Below are 18,428 nucleotides of genomic sequence, written 5' to 3'. Positions count from 1 at the left end.
ATGGAGAGAGCCTCACTACGTGACAGGCTTCAAAGGCAGACAGAGAAATCCTGGATTCGTGTTTTCTATTGTTCATCATAACTATTTGGAGTCTCAGAAAATTCAGTTCAAATGGAATTGCATTTCATATTTTGGGGTTTTTCTTTAACGTGTCAGAAATAACTTGTGATGAGACTATGCTGAAATTCTGTTTGAGTTTGACAGCTGTTTCAGTCGTTCAGGGATTGGGAAAAAATTACCTAAAAAGGCTATTCAGAGCCCTTTAGTGACAGAGCAATCACCTTGCATACAGCACTTATGAGTATGCATTAAAACACACTAATATAGTAAAAATATTCACATTTTCTGCAGAAAGCAATAACTAACAAACAAGGTTGTATGGATTCAGATCTGACTCTCCATGCAAAAGCAAAAGACACACAGCAGCTTTTTTCAGGAGTCCAGCCCAACTCACGGCAACGTGCAAACCACACTTTATTCAGGTAATTACACATAAAAAATTCATTCAGTGTTTTTGATCAGAGAGGACATCAAGTGATTCATCGTGGCAGGAAAATGTCTCTTATTATGTCCTATTGATTATGCTTCCTCTGAAGGGCCTGAGAGTGCAGTGGATTCTCAGTCTGGTCAGAATTTTGCTGAACCTCAGTGGATTAATTGCAAATGCTCATGAGTCTGCACATTGCTTTGTTTTTAGTTCTCATATATTCTAGCCAGGCATCAATGTATGGTGACTGAAATTGGCTGTTTTTGCAGTTGGCTAATTGCCTTCATTGGCAAACATACAAAAGCTTAAAACTGTATCCAGATTTGTCAAATATTTTCCTAAATTCCACCCATTACAAATCATTCTGGTCAGAGATATAAGACTAAATCAATAAAATAACTGCATATGTTAATATTATGACATAGCTTTTAAAAGTTCTTCATTCATAAAAAGTCAGGAAACGAAACAGTATTTCTACTAAAACGGTATTTCTACTACTAAAATGTTGTAGACAAGAAAGCAAGGAAGTGAGAGTTCTCCTAATAGACTCAGCTTTCTGGTTTATATTCTTAAGCATTCTTTTTCAAGCTGACAGGGCCAAAAAACAGAGTGCAACCAGCTAACTGCAGGGGGGAAGAAGAAAGGAAATCTGTACAGCTATTGCATGCAATGATACATCATTTGTTAGAAGCCAGAAGCTACTGCTTCCGTAGGATGTAAAGGCAGGATATTTGAAAACCCAGACCAAATGTGATTGTGCTATCTTCTGTCGTGGGAAGCAACAACAGTGTGCATCTTTATTAAGTATTGTGTATTTGGTTTAATTAGAAAGAAATGATTTCCATAAAAGGAGGAATAAACTGGAGGATTTAGGCACTACTGAAAAGTGGATTGTAAAGCTAGTTTCTTTTTAAAGACAATCATGTTGATTTATTTAAGGTTACTAACTGTAGTTTTAGGGGTTTGTTTGTTTGTTTGTTTGTTTTTGAGGTGGCATTGATTTGGAAATACAAGGTCTAATTTTGTAGCAGTACTACAGCACTGATTTTAGTGGGTAATTACACCACTGAGAATACTTGGAAGTTGTGGTCTCTGTCCCACAGTTGCTTTGACAGTGGGAGACAGAGGGGTACAGAGATCTGCCAGTAAGGATTAATAATCCTTTTTTTTAACGCTCTCACACATAGCTGATACTGCCATGAATTATGTATACTGCAATATAGGATTTATACTGCACCATAATATAAAATGAAGATGGAATTTGGGAATGGAGAATTCAAAATAAACTATGGTTTTAATGAAGTGCTTAGAACATGAACAAACAGGGTTTTGTGGAAAATTAATCAAATCACAAAAGCTACTTCATAATTTTCAGAATTTTTTACACCTATTTCAAACCTTCTTCATCATCCAAATATTCCTATTACTGCATGTAACATTTTAAAATTTGGTCTCTATCCACAATAAAGCTGGATGTACATTACAAATACTGACTGACTGAAGCAGGAAAGATTATTTCATAGGACTTGCTTCCTGTTTCAGGAAAAGATTTACCATAGACTAATAAAATGAAATAAAAAATGATTTAGCATTGCAAGTCTGCAATGCTATTCGACATGGTAGCAAACTGGAAATTAAATCCAGAACAGGGCAATGAAGATTACAGTTTGAAGAAGATGTCTGCATCGAGCCACTTCAGGAACTCCATTTCCTGATTTAGCATTTATGATTGCAGGAACTTTTTGCTGGGGCCAGTACATATCAGTACTATTCACAGCTACTCACAGCAATAGCATTAGAGATTTCCACCATGCTGGGTTGGATTTGGGGAATCCATCTTTGTACAACTTCAGAATTTCAGTTCTATTTTATGAACTGTTTGAATCTTTAGGTCATCTGGATATCTTCTGTTGCATACTTATTTTACCCTCCTCACGTGAAAGGACAGGGGAGTGGCGCCTGCGCGTCTGGGGTAGCAGAATGGACTATCAAGCCGACTGACATTTGAACAGCAGAACCGTACAATGGTGATGCTAAAAGCGGCCAAAAAGGGGGGGGGGGGGGGAAGAACCGGATGGGACCGGAAAGGTAAGGAAAAGGGACGGCTGAGTTCATTTACAAAAGAGGAAATTGGACAACAGGATATCCCCACATAGGAAAAAAAAGAAAATGCAGCCCTTATTTTCGGAGGGGAGGGTTAGAAATCTTTTCCTGGGGGAAAAAGGGCCAAGATACAGGGAGAAAAGGCAAAACTTCATGTTTCACAGGCCAAGCCATGAAGACAGATTCATGAAGAAGAGTACTTGAAATACTGAAAGGGCAGTCTCCCAACTCTAAGTAATGCTCAAAGAGTGACCTTTTTTCAAACCTTAATTTAAAAGAGGAACATGCTCTTTGTCAAATTTGAAAATGCCCTGAGGACAACAGCGGGGGTAAGAAGGGGAAAGAATTAAGAAATAAATTAGCAAAGAGAAAATACCATTCCTACGCAGTCCTCTTAAATATCAGGAGCCCCCCGTTCACATAAGCCATCCTGTTGAGTTTTCTGTACTTGGATGGCAGAGCTACACACAAGTCATGATCCATAAAATCACATCCTTAAGGTCTCTTCCAAGCGAACACTGTGAGCTATCCTCTCTCCCCCCCCCAACGTACATCATTTGGCTATATGCCAAAAGAAATACATGCTCTTGGAAAGGACCCAGCCAGTCTGGCAGCACCTCCAGGCCTGCCGTGCCTCCCAGAAGGCTGTTACTCTCTAGGATGCAGTCTGGGGATTCAGACCACACTGGGGCCAGTGCTCCAGGGTACACTGAGCTGACACAACATTAAGAAATAGCACAGGGAGGAAAGAGGAGGGAAAGCCGGATGAAGTGCATTCAGCGTCCCACAGCGTTAGCGGTAAGAAGAGCAGGTGGGATTTGCTCTCACATGCCTTACTAAGGGCAAAAAGAAAGAATGGGAAAATTGGCATTTGCTTCCCTAAGACATATTACTTAGAAGATTCCCCAGAGGAGGAGTTGATCCTTTATGCCCTCTTCTCTGTACAGAAAGACAACAGTGTAGGGAGATACTGCGGACATGAACCTCAGTCCTCAGCTGGGCTAAAGTTTTTAAATTTATCCATTTCTGAGTAATACAAACTTTAGAAAGGGTTGAAACCATTTTTAGTGCTTTAAAAACCTAGACTCTGCTTTGGTTCAGACTTCAATAATTCAGAATTGCCTGAATGGAATCCTGCCATATTAACAATAACACAAAAAATGGTTGTTTGGGTTGAGAAGAATTATGATAAATTTCAGCTTAGCAGTTAATAATTTTTTTGGAAATATCTGAAAATGTAGACTAAGACTGGAAGTGTTTTCCTTCAGCCATAACTAGAGTGTTGCTATCACAACGCTATAATACAGGCATACACACAGTGAATATAAGGCTGGTGGGTAAGTAGATCATTCTAACTTTTTTTTTTTTTTAATGTCATATTTCTATAGCTCTTTAGCAGATGTCTGTGTACTTTTTTTCTACCAGGTTCTGGTTTCCATAGCATCTATTGGATCAAAGCTTTTCTGGCAATGACAAAACCAGCCCTGGTATATCTCCCACTCTCTTCTGAACATCAGTGACTTTTCTTTTAAAGGAAAACTAATTTCAAATGCATGGCCATTGCATGAGAAACCTCATGAAAAAAAGAAGTAATTTAAACCTTGTGGGCTAATATCATCCATATAATGAGGACAGAGAGAAATTATGAGCCATTAATTCAGGAAGCTGTAGAGGAGAAAGAATAACTTTAAGGGTTGTGAATTATATAAAGCTAGCAAAAACTCTAAATACAATACAAATCTTAATTCAAGAAGAAAAAACTAACCATATAAACAGACACAATAAAATCACTTTGCTCTCAAGTGAATTAACAACTTTAAAACAGGATGTTAAATAGTATTTGCTACATAAGCTGTTTTTTTAAAAGTAATCAAATAATGGAATTTTGTCTGAGACTGCAACTGGAAGCTGTTAAGAATTGGACATCCATTTAAATGACTAAACTTCAGACATTCAAATACTTCAAATATCTGAAATAAAGCAGCTGCCCTGAGGGAGGATTTAAGTCTGAACATAAAGATTTGTGAGATATACCACATTTCATCCAATAAGTGAGCTTTGTAGTGACTTTATATTCCTAAAACTTGTAGTGTGCTATGCTCACTTAGAGGCAATAATTCCCCACTGTTGTCACTAATAGATGTGGGTCTACTAAACCCTTGGTTACTAAGACAAAACATGTCTTCAAAATCTGGCATGAAGATTTGGTCAGTCGGTGGGTTTCCTCTCAATACCCAAACTGTTTTGCTACCCATGATACAGCTCAGCTGTGCTCTGAATTTCTGGTGAACATCGACTTTGATATCGCCCTTTTCAGCACATCAGTGAAGTAGAAAAGCAAGCGATGTCGCCGTAGCCTTTGGCAATCTTTGCTGGGACTTCTAGAGGAGAGTATCTGTTGAGAAAAATGACCCTATGAGCTGAAGCAGAGTCTCCAGTACCTTTTCCCAGTTCTTTTATCCCCTCTGGATGCTGAATGCCCAGCAGAGGCAGCACCCCCAGGTACAATGGCAAGAAGAAGGTAAAATGGGGGTAAAGCTGCAGAAGCCACTGCTGGGCTTCTGCCTGACCCCTAAATGGAGTCTCCCCTTCAACATGATCCTCCTTCACCAGCAATGGTAGTTCAAGTGCTTGGAAAGCAGAAGGCCAACTCATGTGTTAGACAGATAGACAGCTACACAGATGGATAGCTAAGTAGTGAGTTATGTCATTTAAATAAAGCTATTGTAAATGTGAGATACAGCAGCTGTTTAACTGCTTATGGAGGAAAGCAAAAAAAATTTATTAAACCTCAAAATGAAAAGTCTATATCTAACTGAACTTTTCTGTTACCATTGACTATCAAAATGGAAGTCTGTTAAGTTGAAGAGATAAATTCCTATTCTTCCATACAGCAAACCCTTAGGACCATAACTGGTTGAGACCAATTCACCTTGTCCAAAATATACTGCCCTACACCTTCAGATCTCACCTGTCTCTGGCAAATTTCTCTGTCACCAAGACCGTATCCCAGCAGGATCTAACAGCCCTCATGACTGCAGTCCCACAGGGCACAGCTGCAACAGAAGAAGAAGGAAGATCCCTGGGAAAACCAGTCAGCTGCCCACTGTCAGCCCCCAAGGGCACCCCCAGCCCTGACCCCCATGTCCATTCTACTACCACAGCCTGGTTTGGTGAGGGATTTCCAAATAGTTTCAGCTATAAGGAGGAGGCAATTCAGGAAGCACTAAGGCTGCAGAAGCCAAGGCAACACTGCCAGGATGAGAGGACAGAGAAAGAGAAGTGACCCCCGTGGAGGAAGGTGGCTTGCCCTAGGTTCAGGGGTTTGCCACCTGCCCCCTTTCCTCATTTAAATGCATACTCACTGCAATGTAAGAGGGAATGAAAAGCAATTCATTCTAAACAACACCAGCTGGGGAAGGACATCACCCAGGTAATGTCAACAAAATTAAAACTTGTCAATGTTTTGTTGTATCTTCTACTCAGAGATGAAGCAATGAAAAAATAGGTTCGGGTTTCTAAGAGCAGTGTGGAAAGCAGGAGAGGGAAAACCGAAGGAATGCTCAGAAACATCCGTGGCCTACAAAGGCATCCCCTGACCAGAGGATGAATTTGGATACCTCAACACACAGCAGGACGCATGGTTTAACAATGTTCTTCCATGTCAATTAGTAACTAAGGTTATTGGTTTTTCAAACAGAGTTGGCAGAGCTGCTGAAGGGACAGCCGCCAACAGTCCCACCTCAGAAAAGCTCACACATGCAGAGTGGGGATATGGAGGAAGGACAACCCGCTCCCAAACTCAAAGAGGTAATACAGCCTACTGACAGCCTTATTATCTTAGGCTCACATACTGGCAAGAACTAAGGATGCATTTACACAGCCAGTCCATTGAGCATAAAGCTTCAGCAGAAATAATTTAGGAAAAGGAGACCATGTTCAAATAACACTGGTGAACATCAGCATTTAGCAGGGTGGTGCTACCCGACCAGAATGTGTAAGTGATCCAGTACAACAACTAAGCATGCAACTGCCTGTCAGCTTAAGAGATTTGCTATTACCTCTTAAAATAAAGTATGCAGAAGAACAGAATTTGCTTTAAAGTGTAGCTCATGCTCATTTAAAATTTGAGGTAATTTGTCTGTGACCTAGGAACTGCCAAAAACTTTGAGTATTAATCAAAGCTCTGGCTATCTGTGGCGGTTAGGCAATTTCTTTGACTTTCCTGTGAGGGAGTTTTTCCATCTGTGAAATGGAATGATGCTACTTATCAGCCATGTTGGGACAGTCTGCTAGGTTCAGTGATGCATACAGAGGATGCAGAGGTTTCGCACTTATTCAGCTGGCAGCAATGGATTGAAAAAAAAGCAAAAGTGATTGAGACCTAAATTAGGAGAATCTACAGTAGAAAATATGAGCAAAGAATGTATTATTTTATAGCACAGAATACACTAAGGCAGAAATGCAGGTTATGATTCCCATTTGTTTTTAAAAAAGGAGAATAGAGGAGAGCAAAGCAGAACAGAGCAGAATAAAGAGGGAAGAGGGAGGGAATGGAAGGGAAGGGAAGGGAAAGGAAAGGAAAAGGGAAGGGAGAAGGGAAGGGAAGGAAAAAGAAAATAGCAATATATAGGACAAGATAAAGGGATAATGAATACTGGTAATGGAAAAGTTCATTGGAAAATGTGGGGAAAATGCCTTAATTAACTAATTTCACAACTGAAACTGCATAGTTTAGCTGGCTCTAAATCAGTTATAAACTGTACTTCATGAGTTCCAATTTTATCAATAAGTTACCAACTACACTAAATGAACATAAGCAAGAGATTAAGTATATCCACTTTGAGTGTTTAGACTAAATGATGCAGACCTCCTCTTGTGCAGACAAGGACTAACTCCTCTGCATGTGCTCTGCTGAGATTAGTCAGGACTGTCTTTCATACTTCCTCAGAAGAACGAGCAATGATTCGTTTGTTAATGTTTATACATGGAGCTGGAAACACAAAGAGCTACATAAGTGCTAAATCACCATAACTTCTGGGCACGCCAGAGTATGAGAAGAAAGGCTGGCAAGTAGACATTAGGAAACCAGTAAAGACAGGCTTGTAATGCCAACAGAAGTTTGTTAATTATAAACAAACAAAGCAGCAAAGACCAGAATCTGGCAGGAGTGGAGAGTTTCGTGTCTGTCTGTCCTTTTTCTGTCCTTTTCTCCAGGCTCTTGTTCAATGATCACAGTATGCAGAACTGTATTCTTTAAGCAATTTGAAAAAAAATTATCATCTGCATGTCCACACAAGACAGTCTGAGATAGGTAGGGAGTCTGTACTCAAATATGAATGTGGAAATCACATACCTAAAAGTACATGCCTGCTGCATGTGCCTAAGTGGACACAAAAGTGGTAAGGCTTAGTTGTGAGGGACTGCGCAACCAGTTTGGTCAAACTAATATCAGTAGACAAGTTTGTCATAGTACACTGGCACTCTGGAAAATCTTTGTCCCTTCCCTCCGCCCCTCTCATCCCGACATTTTAACAAATCCCAAGAAAGAGATACCTTCTGCTATTCTTATGGCAATACACAGCTATTTGGGGCAGAAGACAGCAAGGAAGTGGCATTTTGCCGACATTATATCATGGGATGGTAACTGATTTTATGTTTGCAGTTTAAGTTCGGTTTCCAGACACAATGTACATGTTGTGGTGATTGCCAAGACTCCCCTTTCCCCACTAACGAGAACCACCTGTGACAGGGGCCAACCAGCCCGCCAGGCCGCCAGGTTGCAGACTCACTCGCTGCTGCAGCACAACGCAGCTTGGAAACTGGTCCTTCCCGTGGGCAGAAAGCTGGTGTTTTTAAAAGGTCTTAGCACATCTCTTAGCTTACATCCCTTTCAAGTCAAGGGGAAGACAGAGGGATATGCACCATGAATAAAGTTGTTCCTGCTTCTGCCACGGCTGGATTTGGCATGTAGTACATGGCAACGGTTAGGGCAGACTCCGACTGCTCCACCACGGGGCTGGAGAGCCACCGGGCAGACTGCAAGGGAGGTCGGGAGGGTTATGCTATCAGAGAAACTGCTCCAATTCACTTACTAGTACACCTATTGCCTTTCTCAGAGAGTTTCTAACTTCTCATAAATCTTGGTGCAAATTAGAATTTGCTGATTTTAAAAAAGTGCAGTGTATAGCACAAAGAGCAGGGTATTAATAACCATATGGAGTCAGCAAAGAACAAATTCTCCCTAGTAAAACTGGGTAAGTTTACACTGACTTCCCTGTTGTCACTGCTGGTCTTCCACCAAAATCTGAGCTAATCATTTTAAATCAATGTTGAGTACATCTCTGCTATAAAGCAAGCACAATATGGACATATTCTTTATTACATGCCTGCTGCTGAGCAAATCTCCAAGGAATCCCTCTGAGCGAGCATTTAAAACTTTTGGACAAATTTCTTAATGCCCGTGTGGCAGACATTAAGCTGGAAATCTCACAAGAGTGAGGAGGCCTGCAACATTTATGGGGCTTTCTTACTACAACTGACTGGGAACACTGCCAGCCATCCTCTTACCCCGTTTGGATATTTCAGACAGTTCTGTCAGAATGGTTAAAAGTGTGAAACACCCAAAACAAAATTAACCTTCTTCAGTCTTGTAAAAAGTTCAATTTGTAATGAAATTCTGAGCCGCATTCACTAAACAGGACTTCCTTTGTGAGTCACCTTGAGCAATGTCTGACATAAACACCAGCCTCTTCTATTGAAGGAAGACGATAAGGGAACTAAAGAATATGCAAGATCTGTTAGAAACCAGTACACCTTCCTCTTAGGATGGGTTAGTGGAGAAGCTTAGAAGACTTGCTATGAATTTTCCAGTGTTTCTTGGTTCACATAGATATTCAACTTTTCTGCCATGCTGTCATGAATTCTGAAACCTGTCTGCCCATCATCCCCAGCTCTAGGTGGTTGGCATATGGTAGAGGATGTTAACGTTAATCTGCCTATTTCAGAGCAGCTTGTTTGTACTAGCTGTCAATAAAACTAAAAAATCCTTGCTAAGTTTATGCAACATCACTTGCAATTTATTTACCCTCCTTGTTCAGTGAGGCAGGGTTTAGAGAGCCCATACAAATCTCATAGCCTCATGGAGACTTTGCACAGCCCATGAGCAACAGGATGAAAACCAACTTCTGGTGAGAAGAGATTAAAAGTAACACTGGCAACTTTATCTGTCAAAGTGACTGGGACCAACATAAGCAACACYGTTGAAGACAAATCACATGCAAAAATGTAATCAAATAGGCTAAAGAAGATGTTAATTAGATTACTGAATATTAAAGACAGTTTTAAAACAGTTATTGAAATATGTGAATGCAAAGCTAGAGCGCCTAACTTCAAATTTAAAAATGATGATTGTAAGTATAAAACTGGTGCACCTTTAACACTCTTTGGATGATGCTTCTCATGGGGATCCCTTCTAAGAGAGGCTTGAATGTGCTGGGTCCCTCGTGTCTCCAAGGGGTGGAGGAGGTCAAACCTCCAGTGGGACAGGGGCCCAGGGGAAATGTGTGCTGTGAAGCCTGTGCTGCAGTCAGGAAGCCAAATGTGTGGAGGAGCAAATCAGACAGATGACACATGCTGCAGGATTGTTCCCAAGCTATGGGTCTGCATCCTTCACCTTCTTTAAAAGAAGGAGAATCTCCTATGAAAATTCAAGAGGTTTTATTGAACAAGATGAGCTTTGAGGCTCATAGATTTTATCTGTAAAGATGGGTGAAATCTGGCAAAACTCCCCAACTCAGCAAAACCCCCATGCTGTTGAGGGGATTCATTGCACTCCAATAGCTCAGCCTGCAGCTGAGACAGGCGGTGAGGCACAGCAGGACAGTGGAAGCACCTGGTGGGACTGCCTCTAATTCAGAGGCACCAGCCGTGCAGCACCTCTTACTGTGCAGTCAGGATTGCTTCCACCATGAGTCTCCTGCATTGCTAATGAACAGAAGATTCGTGTTTTTGTACCACTGAGATTTCATTTTTTCCTACTCCGAATTACAGTTCAGGTAGTTCTTAATGAAAAGTGCTTCTGAAAATGAGCAGTATTCTGTATTTTCATTTGGGGGACCTAGCCTAACATTGCACCACATGCTTTTTTTATCAACTATATTTTTTACCTGAAGCATAATGACTCAATTTCTCAGGATTTGCCATGGAAGCACTGTGAAAGTTTTCTCCATGAAAGTTGGAGAACTGAAGCATTATGACGACAATTAACAATATGGGAGCTGATAGACATGATTCCTCAGAGGTGGYTGGAAGTTAGACAGTGCTCCTCTTTTCTTCTTTTTTTCATGTTAACCAAATGTTTTGGGGTTTTCTTGGAAGGGTGGGTGGCTAAGGGACAGGACAGGCATAATGAAGACATAATATTCAGTTTGAGCATTCAGCCTCAATTGCTTTAAAAGCAGCAACTTTTTCTTAATATTCCCTTTCTGCCTCCATCAACAACTGACTGTGACTTTTCTCCCAACTCATGGAAATGCTCCAGGTCACAAAGAGCATCCCTGTCTTGCTGGGACTCCTATAAAATTCATTCCTGCCACTTTAGGCCTGTCTGTCTGGATCAATATAAAGAATGTAACCTCACTCTCCAAAACATCTCTATTTCTTACTGTCCCCGCAAATAAAAACCTTAATTCAGATACCCAGGGTATGACTTCTTATGGGAAAATTATAAGCTTTGTTTCAAACAAACACTCTAGTCACTACCACTGATTGAAACTAGGTTATACAGTCTTTCTCAATCAAGCAGAAAYGACATTAACTGGAAACCTACCTTAAACAAAAAATCAAAAATAACAAACTCCAAACAGGCTCCCTAGAGGACATCACAAATTTCAGTTTGAACTTTTCTAGAAACATTCTCTACATTAGCTATGTTAAGTGGACAACAGCAATATTGACACATTTGCAAATTTTTTTTCTTAATATATCTTATATATGTTTAAGATACATCTTATTATAAATTGAAATCACCATTTCAAGATCTTTCACAGCTTTCTTCCTCCAAGGTTTCTTGTTATTGTTTTGAGTTTTTTTTTTTTTTTTACTCTGTCTTTATCTCTTTGCATTGCTCTACTTTGTTTTAATGAACAGTCCTGACTGTCCACTCTGGTATCTATCACGGCTGCTCATGAGATTTTTTAGCCTGTTTTTCAGAAACAAAGCTTGTGTGGTTGTGCTGCCTGACAAGAGCTTTTATGTCTGATCCTTTCCTAATGAAATCTCAAGATCTTCAATTAGATCTCAACAAGTAACAGACGATGTCTCAAAAATATGAATATCTGACTTTCTGGGGGGAAAAAATAAGTGACCATGTAGAGAGGAGTGATGCTACAAGTGCCCCTACTAAAGGAAAGGCTAGCAAAAACACCTATCCGACATTAAACAAAAGCAAACACAAGTGGGAAAGATTGCTTCAACCCTTTTGGACACCAAATAAACAGTATTAGGTACTAAATACAAAATGAAGACCACAGGGACTCTATTGGTTCAACTGATAGAAAACAGACTGTTTGTTGTGCAATACAGAAATGTTTCTTAGCACAGTACTGAGAAACTTACTTTGTATGGCGCACAAAATCCTGGGACAAAACATCTTTTGCAGAATCATGCAATTGAGATCAGCACTGCCCTGGGCTACCTCACAATTTAGTAAGAGATGACCACAATAGCAAGGCTGCATAACGGCTTTTGTCAACAGAAGTCTGGACTTGCATTTCTAAGCTGTTAATAGACTCATTCACTTCCTTTGCAAAATAATTAAAAAAAAAAAAGATAATGAAGTGAAAGATAAAGTTCTAAGAAACCACATAAGCTAATGCCTTCTAAGTAGTATTAATAGTTTCCTAAGCTATGGAGCGTTATATAGCTAATATGAAATTCAGCTGCAAAACCTGCACAAGAATAAGGGCAATCAGCTAACTTTGGTTGCTCCTGGAGAGATAAATCCTGGCTCTTAAACCCAATCTGCTCATAGCGATGAAAGAGGTGGCCAGTCCTCCTCGTTCGGAGCATGTTTGGCAAGTGCACAGCTGCTTTTGCTGACAGAGGATGATGGAAACGGATCAAGGGTGGGACACTGTCTTTACGGGGCGGGTACCCAGTCACTTCCACACTGGCACTGGGTATTTTAGTACCACAGTGGTAAAAGTCAGGCAGAAGGCACGAAATCTGCTCCAGCCATAGGCAGCTCAATACAGGACACACAAATGAACTTCAAATACTCTGTCTTATTAGACACTGACTTATGACTGAGTTACAGGACAGCTCCAAAAACCTCGGAAATTCCTATGGGAGGAAGAATATTCTACCGCTCACAGGTGAGCCACCTTTGAGACAGATGTCAAAAATGGCCTGCAGCAAGGACTAATAGTGGGTACAACTCAAGTGAGACACTATTTCCTAGCTCTTGGCTCCAACATAGCTACAAATCCAGCAGGAGACCAGTGCCTTGCCCTGCAGAGACGCAAGGCACTTCCAACAAGGTGATCATCAGCTGCACTTTGCTTCTTTGACTGGCAACATCTGCTCTCCTGCTGAGATTTTACTGGCACACTTGGCCCCTAATTTAGAAAAGAAAATTACATCTGGATCTCCCACCCCGATCTGACAACTCTGGGCATGTGTTGAGACTGTGCTTACACATATATTCAATAGCACTGTTTTTATTAGACATGCGTTTATTCATTTATTACCCTGGATACATAGAGGATTTGGACTACACACTCTGAATTTAGATCACAGCTTTGGGGAAAGTTCAAACAGAGGAGTTTGGATTAGACCCATCTCAGATAAATCTGAAAACAAACTGGTTATTCTGACTCTATCTGTAGGAAAGATTAAAGTAAAAAAAAAAATCCAACAAAATAAAACAGTTATTTGAGCATATTTATTACTAATCACAATAAAACCTATTTTAGAAGGCCCCTCCTTAAAGACATTTATAGTCATTTTTCAGACGAGAATTTCTTTCATGTTGAAAAGACAACCTTAGACTTGACTTCCCCTCTCAGGTTCCAATGAAACAATCAGTTGTGTAATTACAAATTCCCATTCACTTAAACAAGATATTCACTCAAAAAGGTGTGAATAAACATATTGCTATCAAGCGGCTGGCACTCCCTGGGCTCCTAGGTCTTCCCCTGCGTGAACACATTCATATTTAAACTATTTTGAACATTACTTCCCTGGAAACTACAGGTAATATAAAACAGATCTAAAACTCTAAGAAAGCACATAGGTTTTAATATACATCTAATTACTATGTTTTTAAATGATTAAGATTCTAAGCACAGTTTTGGACAGAAAAAACTTTACTAATTCAGGATAAACTTCATACCACTGCACTGATCCTATTTCTTCATGTTGGCAAGGCCTTATCTTTGCCCAAATTACATCCTTTTGCYGAAATAAACAACATCAGGAAGAAAGGAGGCAGAAATCTGTACAAATGGCAAACATATTTTTGCATATTTTTTCAGGCTGTGATACTGTGTACATAATTTCTAAAGTCATTGTAGCTCATCGACTTGTTTTTATTAAATCAGGTGAAAAGAATTTTATTGCAGAAATAAGATATTTTCAGAATTTTGCTTTAGATAGCTATTTCTTCCTGTTGTTTTCCCATCTCCATAAATCACCAGTTTCGCAATAAGGCAACAAGTCAACACAGTTAACATTTTAAAGGAAGTAATAAAGCAAGCGTGCACATTTTATATGGCAGAGATCACTTAGTATTTATCCAGTGTTAATTTATGCAAATAGATAACTCCAAACCAAAGGATATATTCAACCTTATTAACACTGGCCTTCCTGCAGCCATTGGGACCGCTATTTTCAAAGCAGTCAGAGCACTGCCTTGAACGATGCTGCTCACTTCTCCACTAAGGGCTGGCCTAGAGACAGAAAAGCTTTAAGTGGCAAATGCAGCTTCGTACAAGCTCTGCTGCTAGCGGGCATACACCGACACTTCGGCTATATTCAAACTTTTCAGCACCCTACACCTTTTTTAGCCTTCGGATCCCAGGGCACTTTGGATTGCATTTAAGTGTGTGTTAGTGTTTGTGCCACTTTTGCATGCACAGCACAGAACCAGAAAGGCACAACAGTAGATTTGAAGCTTTGTAGAAGATCAGCACCCTTATGGTAGTTAATAGCAATATGACAAATACAGAGGGCTATGTTTTTCCAATATCCTGGTTTGGGGGGAGTATTGTGCTTGCAGCTTCCCAAAAGGATTCAGAGCAAAACACAGTCTACCGGAGGGGATATATTTTCCTGTTTTTACTTCGGACTCTCCCTTCTGAAGAAAACTGCTTTCCTCTGGCAACACTGTTCAGTCAGTTCTTACAATCACAAGCACTGAATTTTGAGCTGAAGGGTTCTTAAAAGGAAGGAGCAGCATGAGGATGAAGGGAGCCTTAGCTGAAAATTTTGTTAACTTGAGAACTTTCCAGCTTGTTTGGGTTTAGCTTAGCTTCATCTAGTCTGAAATCAATTGATATACTGGCAAGCTGACATGCATTACTATCCAAAGACAACACATGTTATTCTGACCAGAAACAACTTGCACATTTCTTGTGAACTTGGGAATCTCAAACCCAAAAAAATCAATGTTAGCAGCTTTTTAAAATACCAGTCTTATGCTCCTCAGAGAGAAATATTATCCTTCATTAGCCCAACAGGAACAATTTTCACATTTGCCCTTGCATCTGCACAAAGCGAGGACTGGACCTGGGGATCGAGCCCTCAAAACTTTACAGAGAAATAAAAGCCCTTCTTCCTTATGTTTCCTCTCCCTTCGTGTATGGCTAAAGGTCAATTCATAATGGTACTAAAGCTAACATACGCTAATACAAATACCTGCTGTATTTTCTTTTTCATACAGCGAGTTTATCAGAACAAAATAAAGGAGAGTTCATACAACTGAACAAGCATGAGAATGATCCGCTGTTCTCCTCCTGCAAAGAGATATTAAATAGCATATTCTGGGTGAGAAGAGCAGAGAAGAATACTGCGCATCAGGCCCTTTTCTCAGAATATAGTTTACATATGCAAACCACCCACTAGCATTAATGGGAACTCTGCCTTATTTAACCCTGCTTCAAACCAAGAAGGTATATAAAATAACAAGGTATCACATTTCTTCTAGGATGGGAAATACAAAAATATTTTTCTGCACCATTCCAGTACATCTGTCTTTCATTTTCCTTCTCTAGCCACTGCTTGTATACTAGTTCTACTCCACTCATTAAAAATCGTATTTGTGGCTTTTCCTCACACTCAGATTTGTATCTCCAAGTAGCAATAACACCTGTCTTGATGCTCTTCAAACACATCTCCCTAAAAGCAGATCAATGTAAATGCACAGAAGAAAGAAATGTGATTAAAGAAACAAGTAAGATATTTTTACTGCACCTTCTGTTGAGTCATCATCAGTGTTTTGTGTGTCCAAATAAGATTTCCTATGTAATTTAGAACATCAGCTTCTCACATCATATCATATGTAAAAGAGAGAGAGAGTACAGTGCCAGTTCAAGAGAAAGTCTGCAATAAGATTACATGATTTTTGCTTACAAAAGCTAGCAAGGTCAGTAAATATTCCAAAGTCCAACACTGAGACTTTTTATCCAAACTCTGAAGGTGTTTTTTATTTCTACAGTGAGGTAAAGATATTGGACTTGCAATCAGGTCTTTCATTCCACAAAACAGTAACTATGTTAAAGTGGCATATTTGCACTGAATGAAATTTTATCATAAAATGTAGAAGTACATTTTTTTTACAAAAAATTAAGGCAGAAACCAAGTTTGAGACTAAATTATTTGAAAATTAAATTAATTGAAAATGAATAACAAAAATAATAGGGATTTTAGAAATTATGCATTTGAAGAGTATTGAAAAAGTTTTATTGCTGTCCGGTGATAGAACTTTCTGAGGTGATATCCTCACACCCAAATATTTGAGAGTATTGAAGCCATCTTCTGCTTCTTTTCTTAATACACAGGGATAAAATAATATAAAAGTTTTAGTCAATTTATGACTATTTTAGCTACTCAGAACTACTAAAATTCATTCATTCTCCTATACTGACCTCTAGGTGGCACAAAAAACCCTAAACTAGGTGGGCCTTTTCTGATTTTCCATGTAACATTATGCTTCCAAAATCAGCCTCCTCAACTCCAACATCACAAAACACACATCTATTAATCTGTACTAAATAAAATGTCAAAATAAGTATTCARATGCCAACTACTGTATCTAAGTAGCTCATTTGTTACTTCTTTTAATGAAGTACATTGAGATATAAAACATTCATTGATTCACCCCAGTACATCTAATATCCTTTCACTTTCAACCCACAATACTTAAAGGAACAATGGGCCTACTAGAAATAAAGTTAAGGTTTAGATTTAACTTAACCTAATGAAAAACAGTGGCACTAAAAACATATACCAAAAAGCAGTTTGCAATCATAATCCAGCAGAAAAAAAAAAAAAAGGTATCCAATAACAGGACTCCATTACTTTAGCTTATTTTAGAATAAGGTATAAAAGAATGCAAAAAATTAAAGGGTCAATGAAATCACATTGAATCAATATTTTCTGCAACAGTAACCAGAGATGCCACTTTTTGAACTAAATGATGTAGCTGTTGGTATGAACACAAGACCAGCGCGTTCTGCGCGACCACAGGGTGTTGTTGCACTGAAAGCCTCGTATTATGCACAGCAGGTGAAATACGACAGCAGCCACCAATCCCAGCACACAAGGATGGCACCACACATACATTTTGTGTCAATCGACATCATTACGTTAGGCCTCACAGCATTTCTCCTCCTCTACAAAAAATGTGCACGAATACAGTGCCTTCACATCAGCGTTTGCACTGACTTCCTTTATCTCCTGCCTGGCTTAGCCAAATCATTCTTACTCACATCCGAGGATCTCCAGACCAAAACCAAAATGACCTTCTCCTCCCCCCAACCCACCCCCATGTTTCTGTACCCAAAGGCCCAGACAGGACTTTCCCCATTCAATCATCCAAAACCATTCAGTCCGTAACATGCTTTCACTCTGAAGACCAAACACGATTTTTTTTCAAAGTTATGCATAAAAATATGTCAAATCATTACAGGGAAGAGCACTTGCATCAATGTGTGATGACGGGTGCTCACAACTAAACAAGAAAGAAATGTCTCTCACCTGGCATAGAAATCTTTTGGGGGAACAACTTCCTGAAAGAACTGTAGCTGGTACAGATAAAGTCCAATCAAGTGTCCCGCACTGAATATAGCCATTAATACACACAGACAGCTGAATATCAGCGGATCAAACACTTGGCAACAGGACCACCATGTGCACAGCCCCAAAAATACAAAGAAATACACAGCTGAGGTCAAAGATGGCACCATCATACCTGTGAAAACAAACACAGAGGGTACTTGGAAAAGTCTGGAAAGCATGTTGTTAATTCTTAAGTCTGGCAAGAAGTTTATTAAACAATTTAATCCAATTTGTTTTTATTACTATTAACACTTAAGATTGCTATTAGCTGCGAGACTAGATGAAGAGGAGATCCTTTTTTTGTTCAATTCACTTACGCCATACCTTAGGACTTCGCACAGAACCATTCTCCAGATCTTTCCTCCCAGATAAAATCTTCTCTTACATTTGTACAGGTGTTTCACAAAGCATAGAAAAAACCATAAACGTGGCTGCAAGGACAGCCTGTAGAGATACCGTGCCTGAGAGCCCTGGTAGCGTTTTTAATATACTAGACTTC

At 39.6% G+C, this 18,428-nt stretch overlaps 1 protein-coding gene across 1 annotated transcript in view; it reads right to left on the bottom strand.

The window, feature by feature from the left end:
• Positions 1-18,428, bottom strand: part of PIEZO2 (piezo type mechanosensitive ion channel component 2) — a 145,477-nt gene that overhangs the window by 109,613 nt on the left and 17,436 nt on the right. Inside the window, exon 3 of the mRNA XM_026063058.1 lies at positions 17,849-18,062. Within this exon, the coding sequence (XP_025918843.1) occupies positions 17,849-18,062 (214 nt within the window). The remainder of the gene's footprint in view (positions 1-17,848; positions 18,063-18,428) is intronic.

Source organism: Apteryx rowi, unplaced genomic scaffold (genome assembly GCF_003343035.1).
Source record: "Apteryx rowi isolate R43461 unplaced genomic scaffold, aptRow1 scaffold_199, whole genome shotgun sequence".
NCBI lineage: Eukaryota > Metazoa > Chordata > Aves > Apterygiformes > Apterygidae > Apteryx > Apteryx rowi.
Note: the sequence above shows the minus strand (reverse complement) of the source record. Positions and strands in the feature narration are given on the sequence as shown.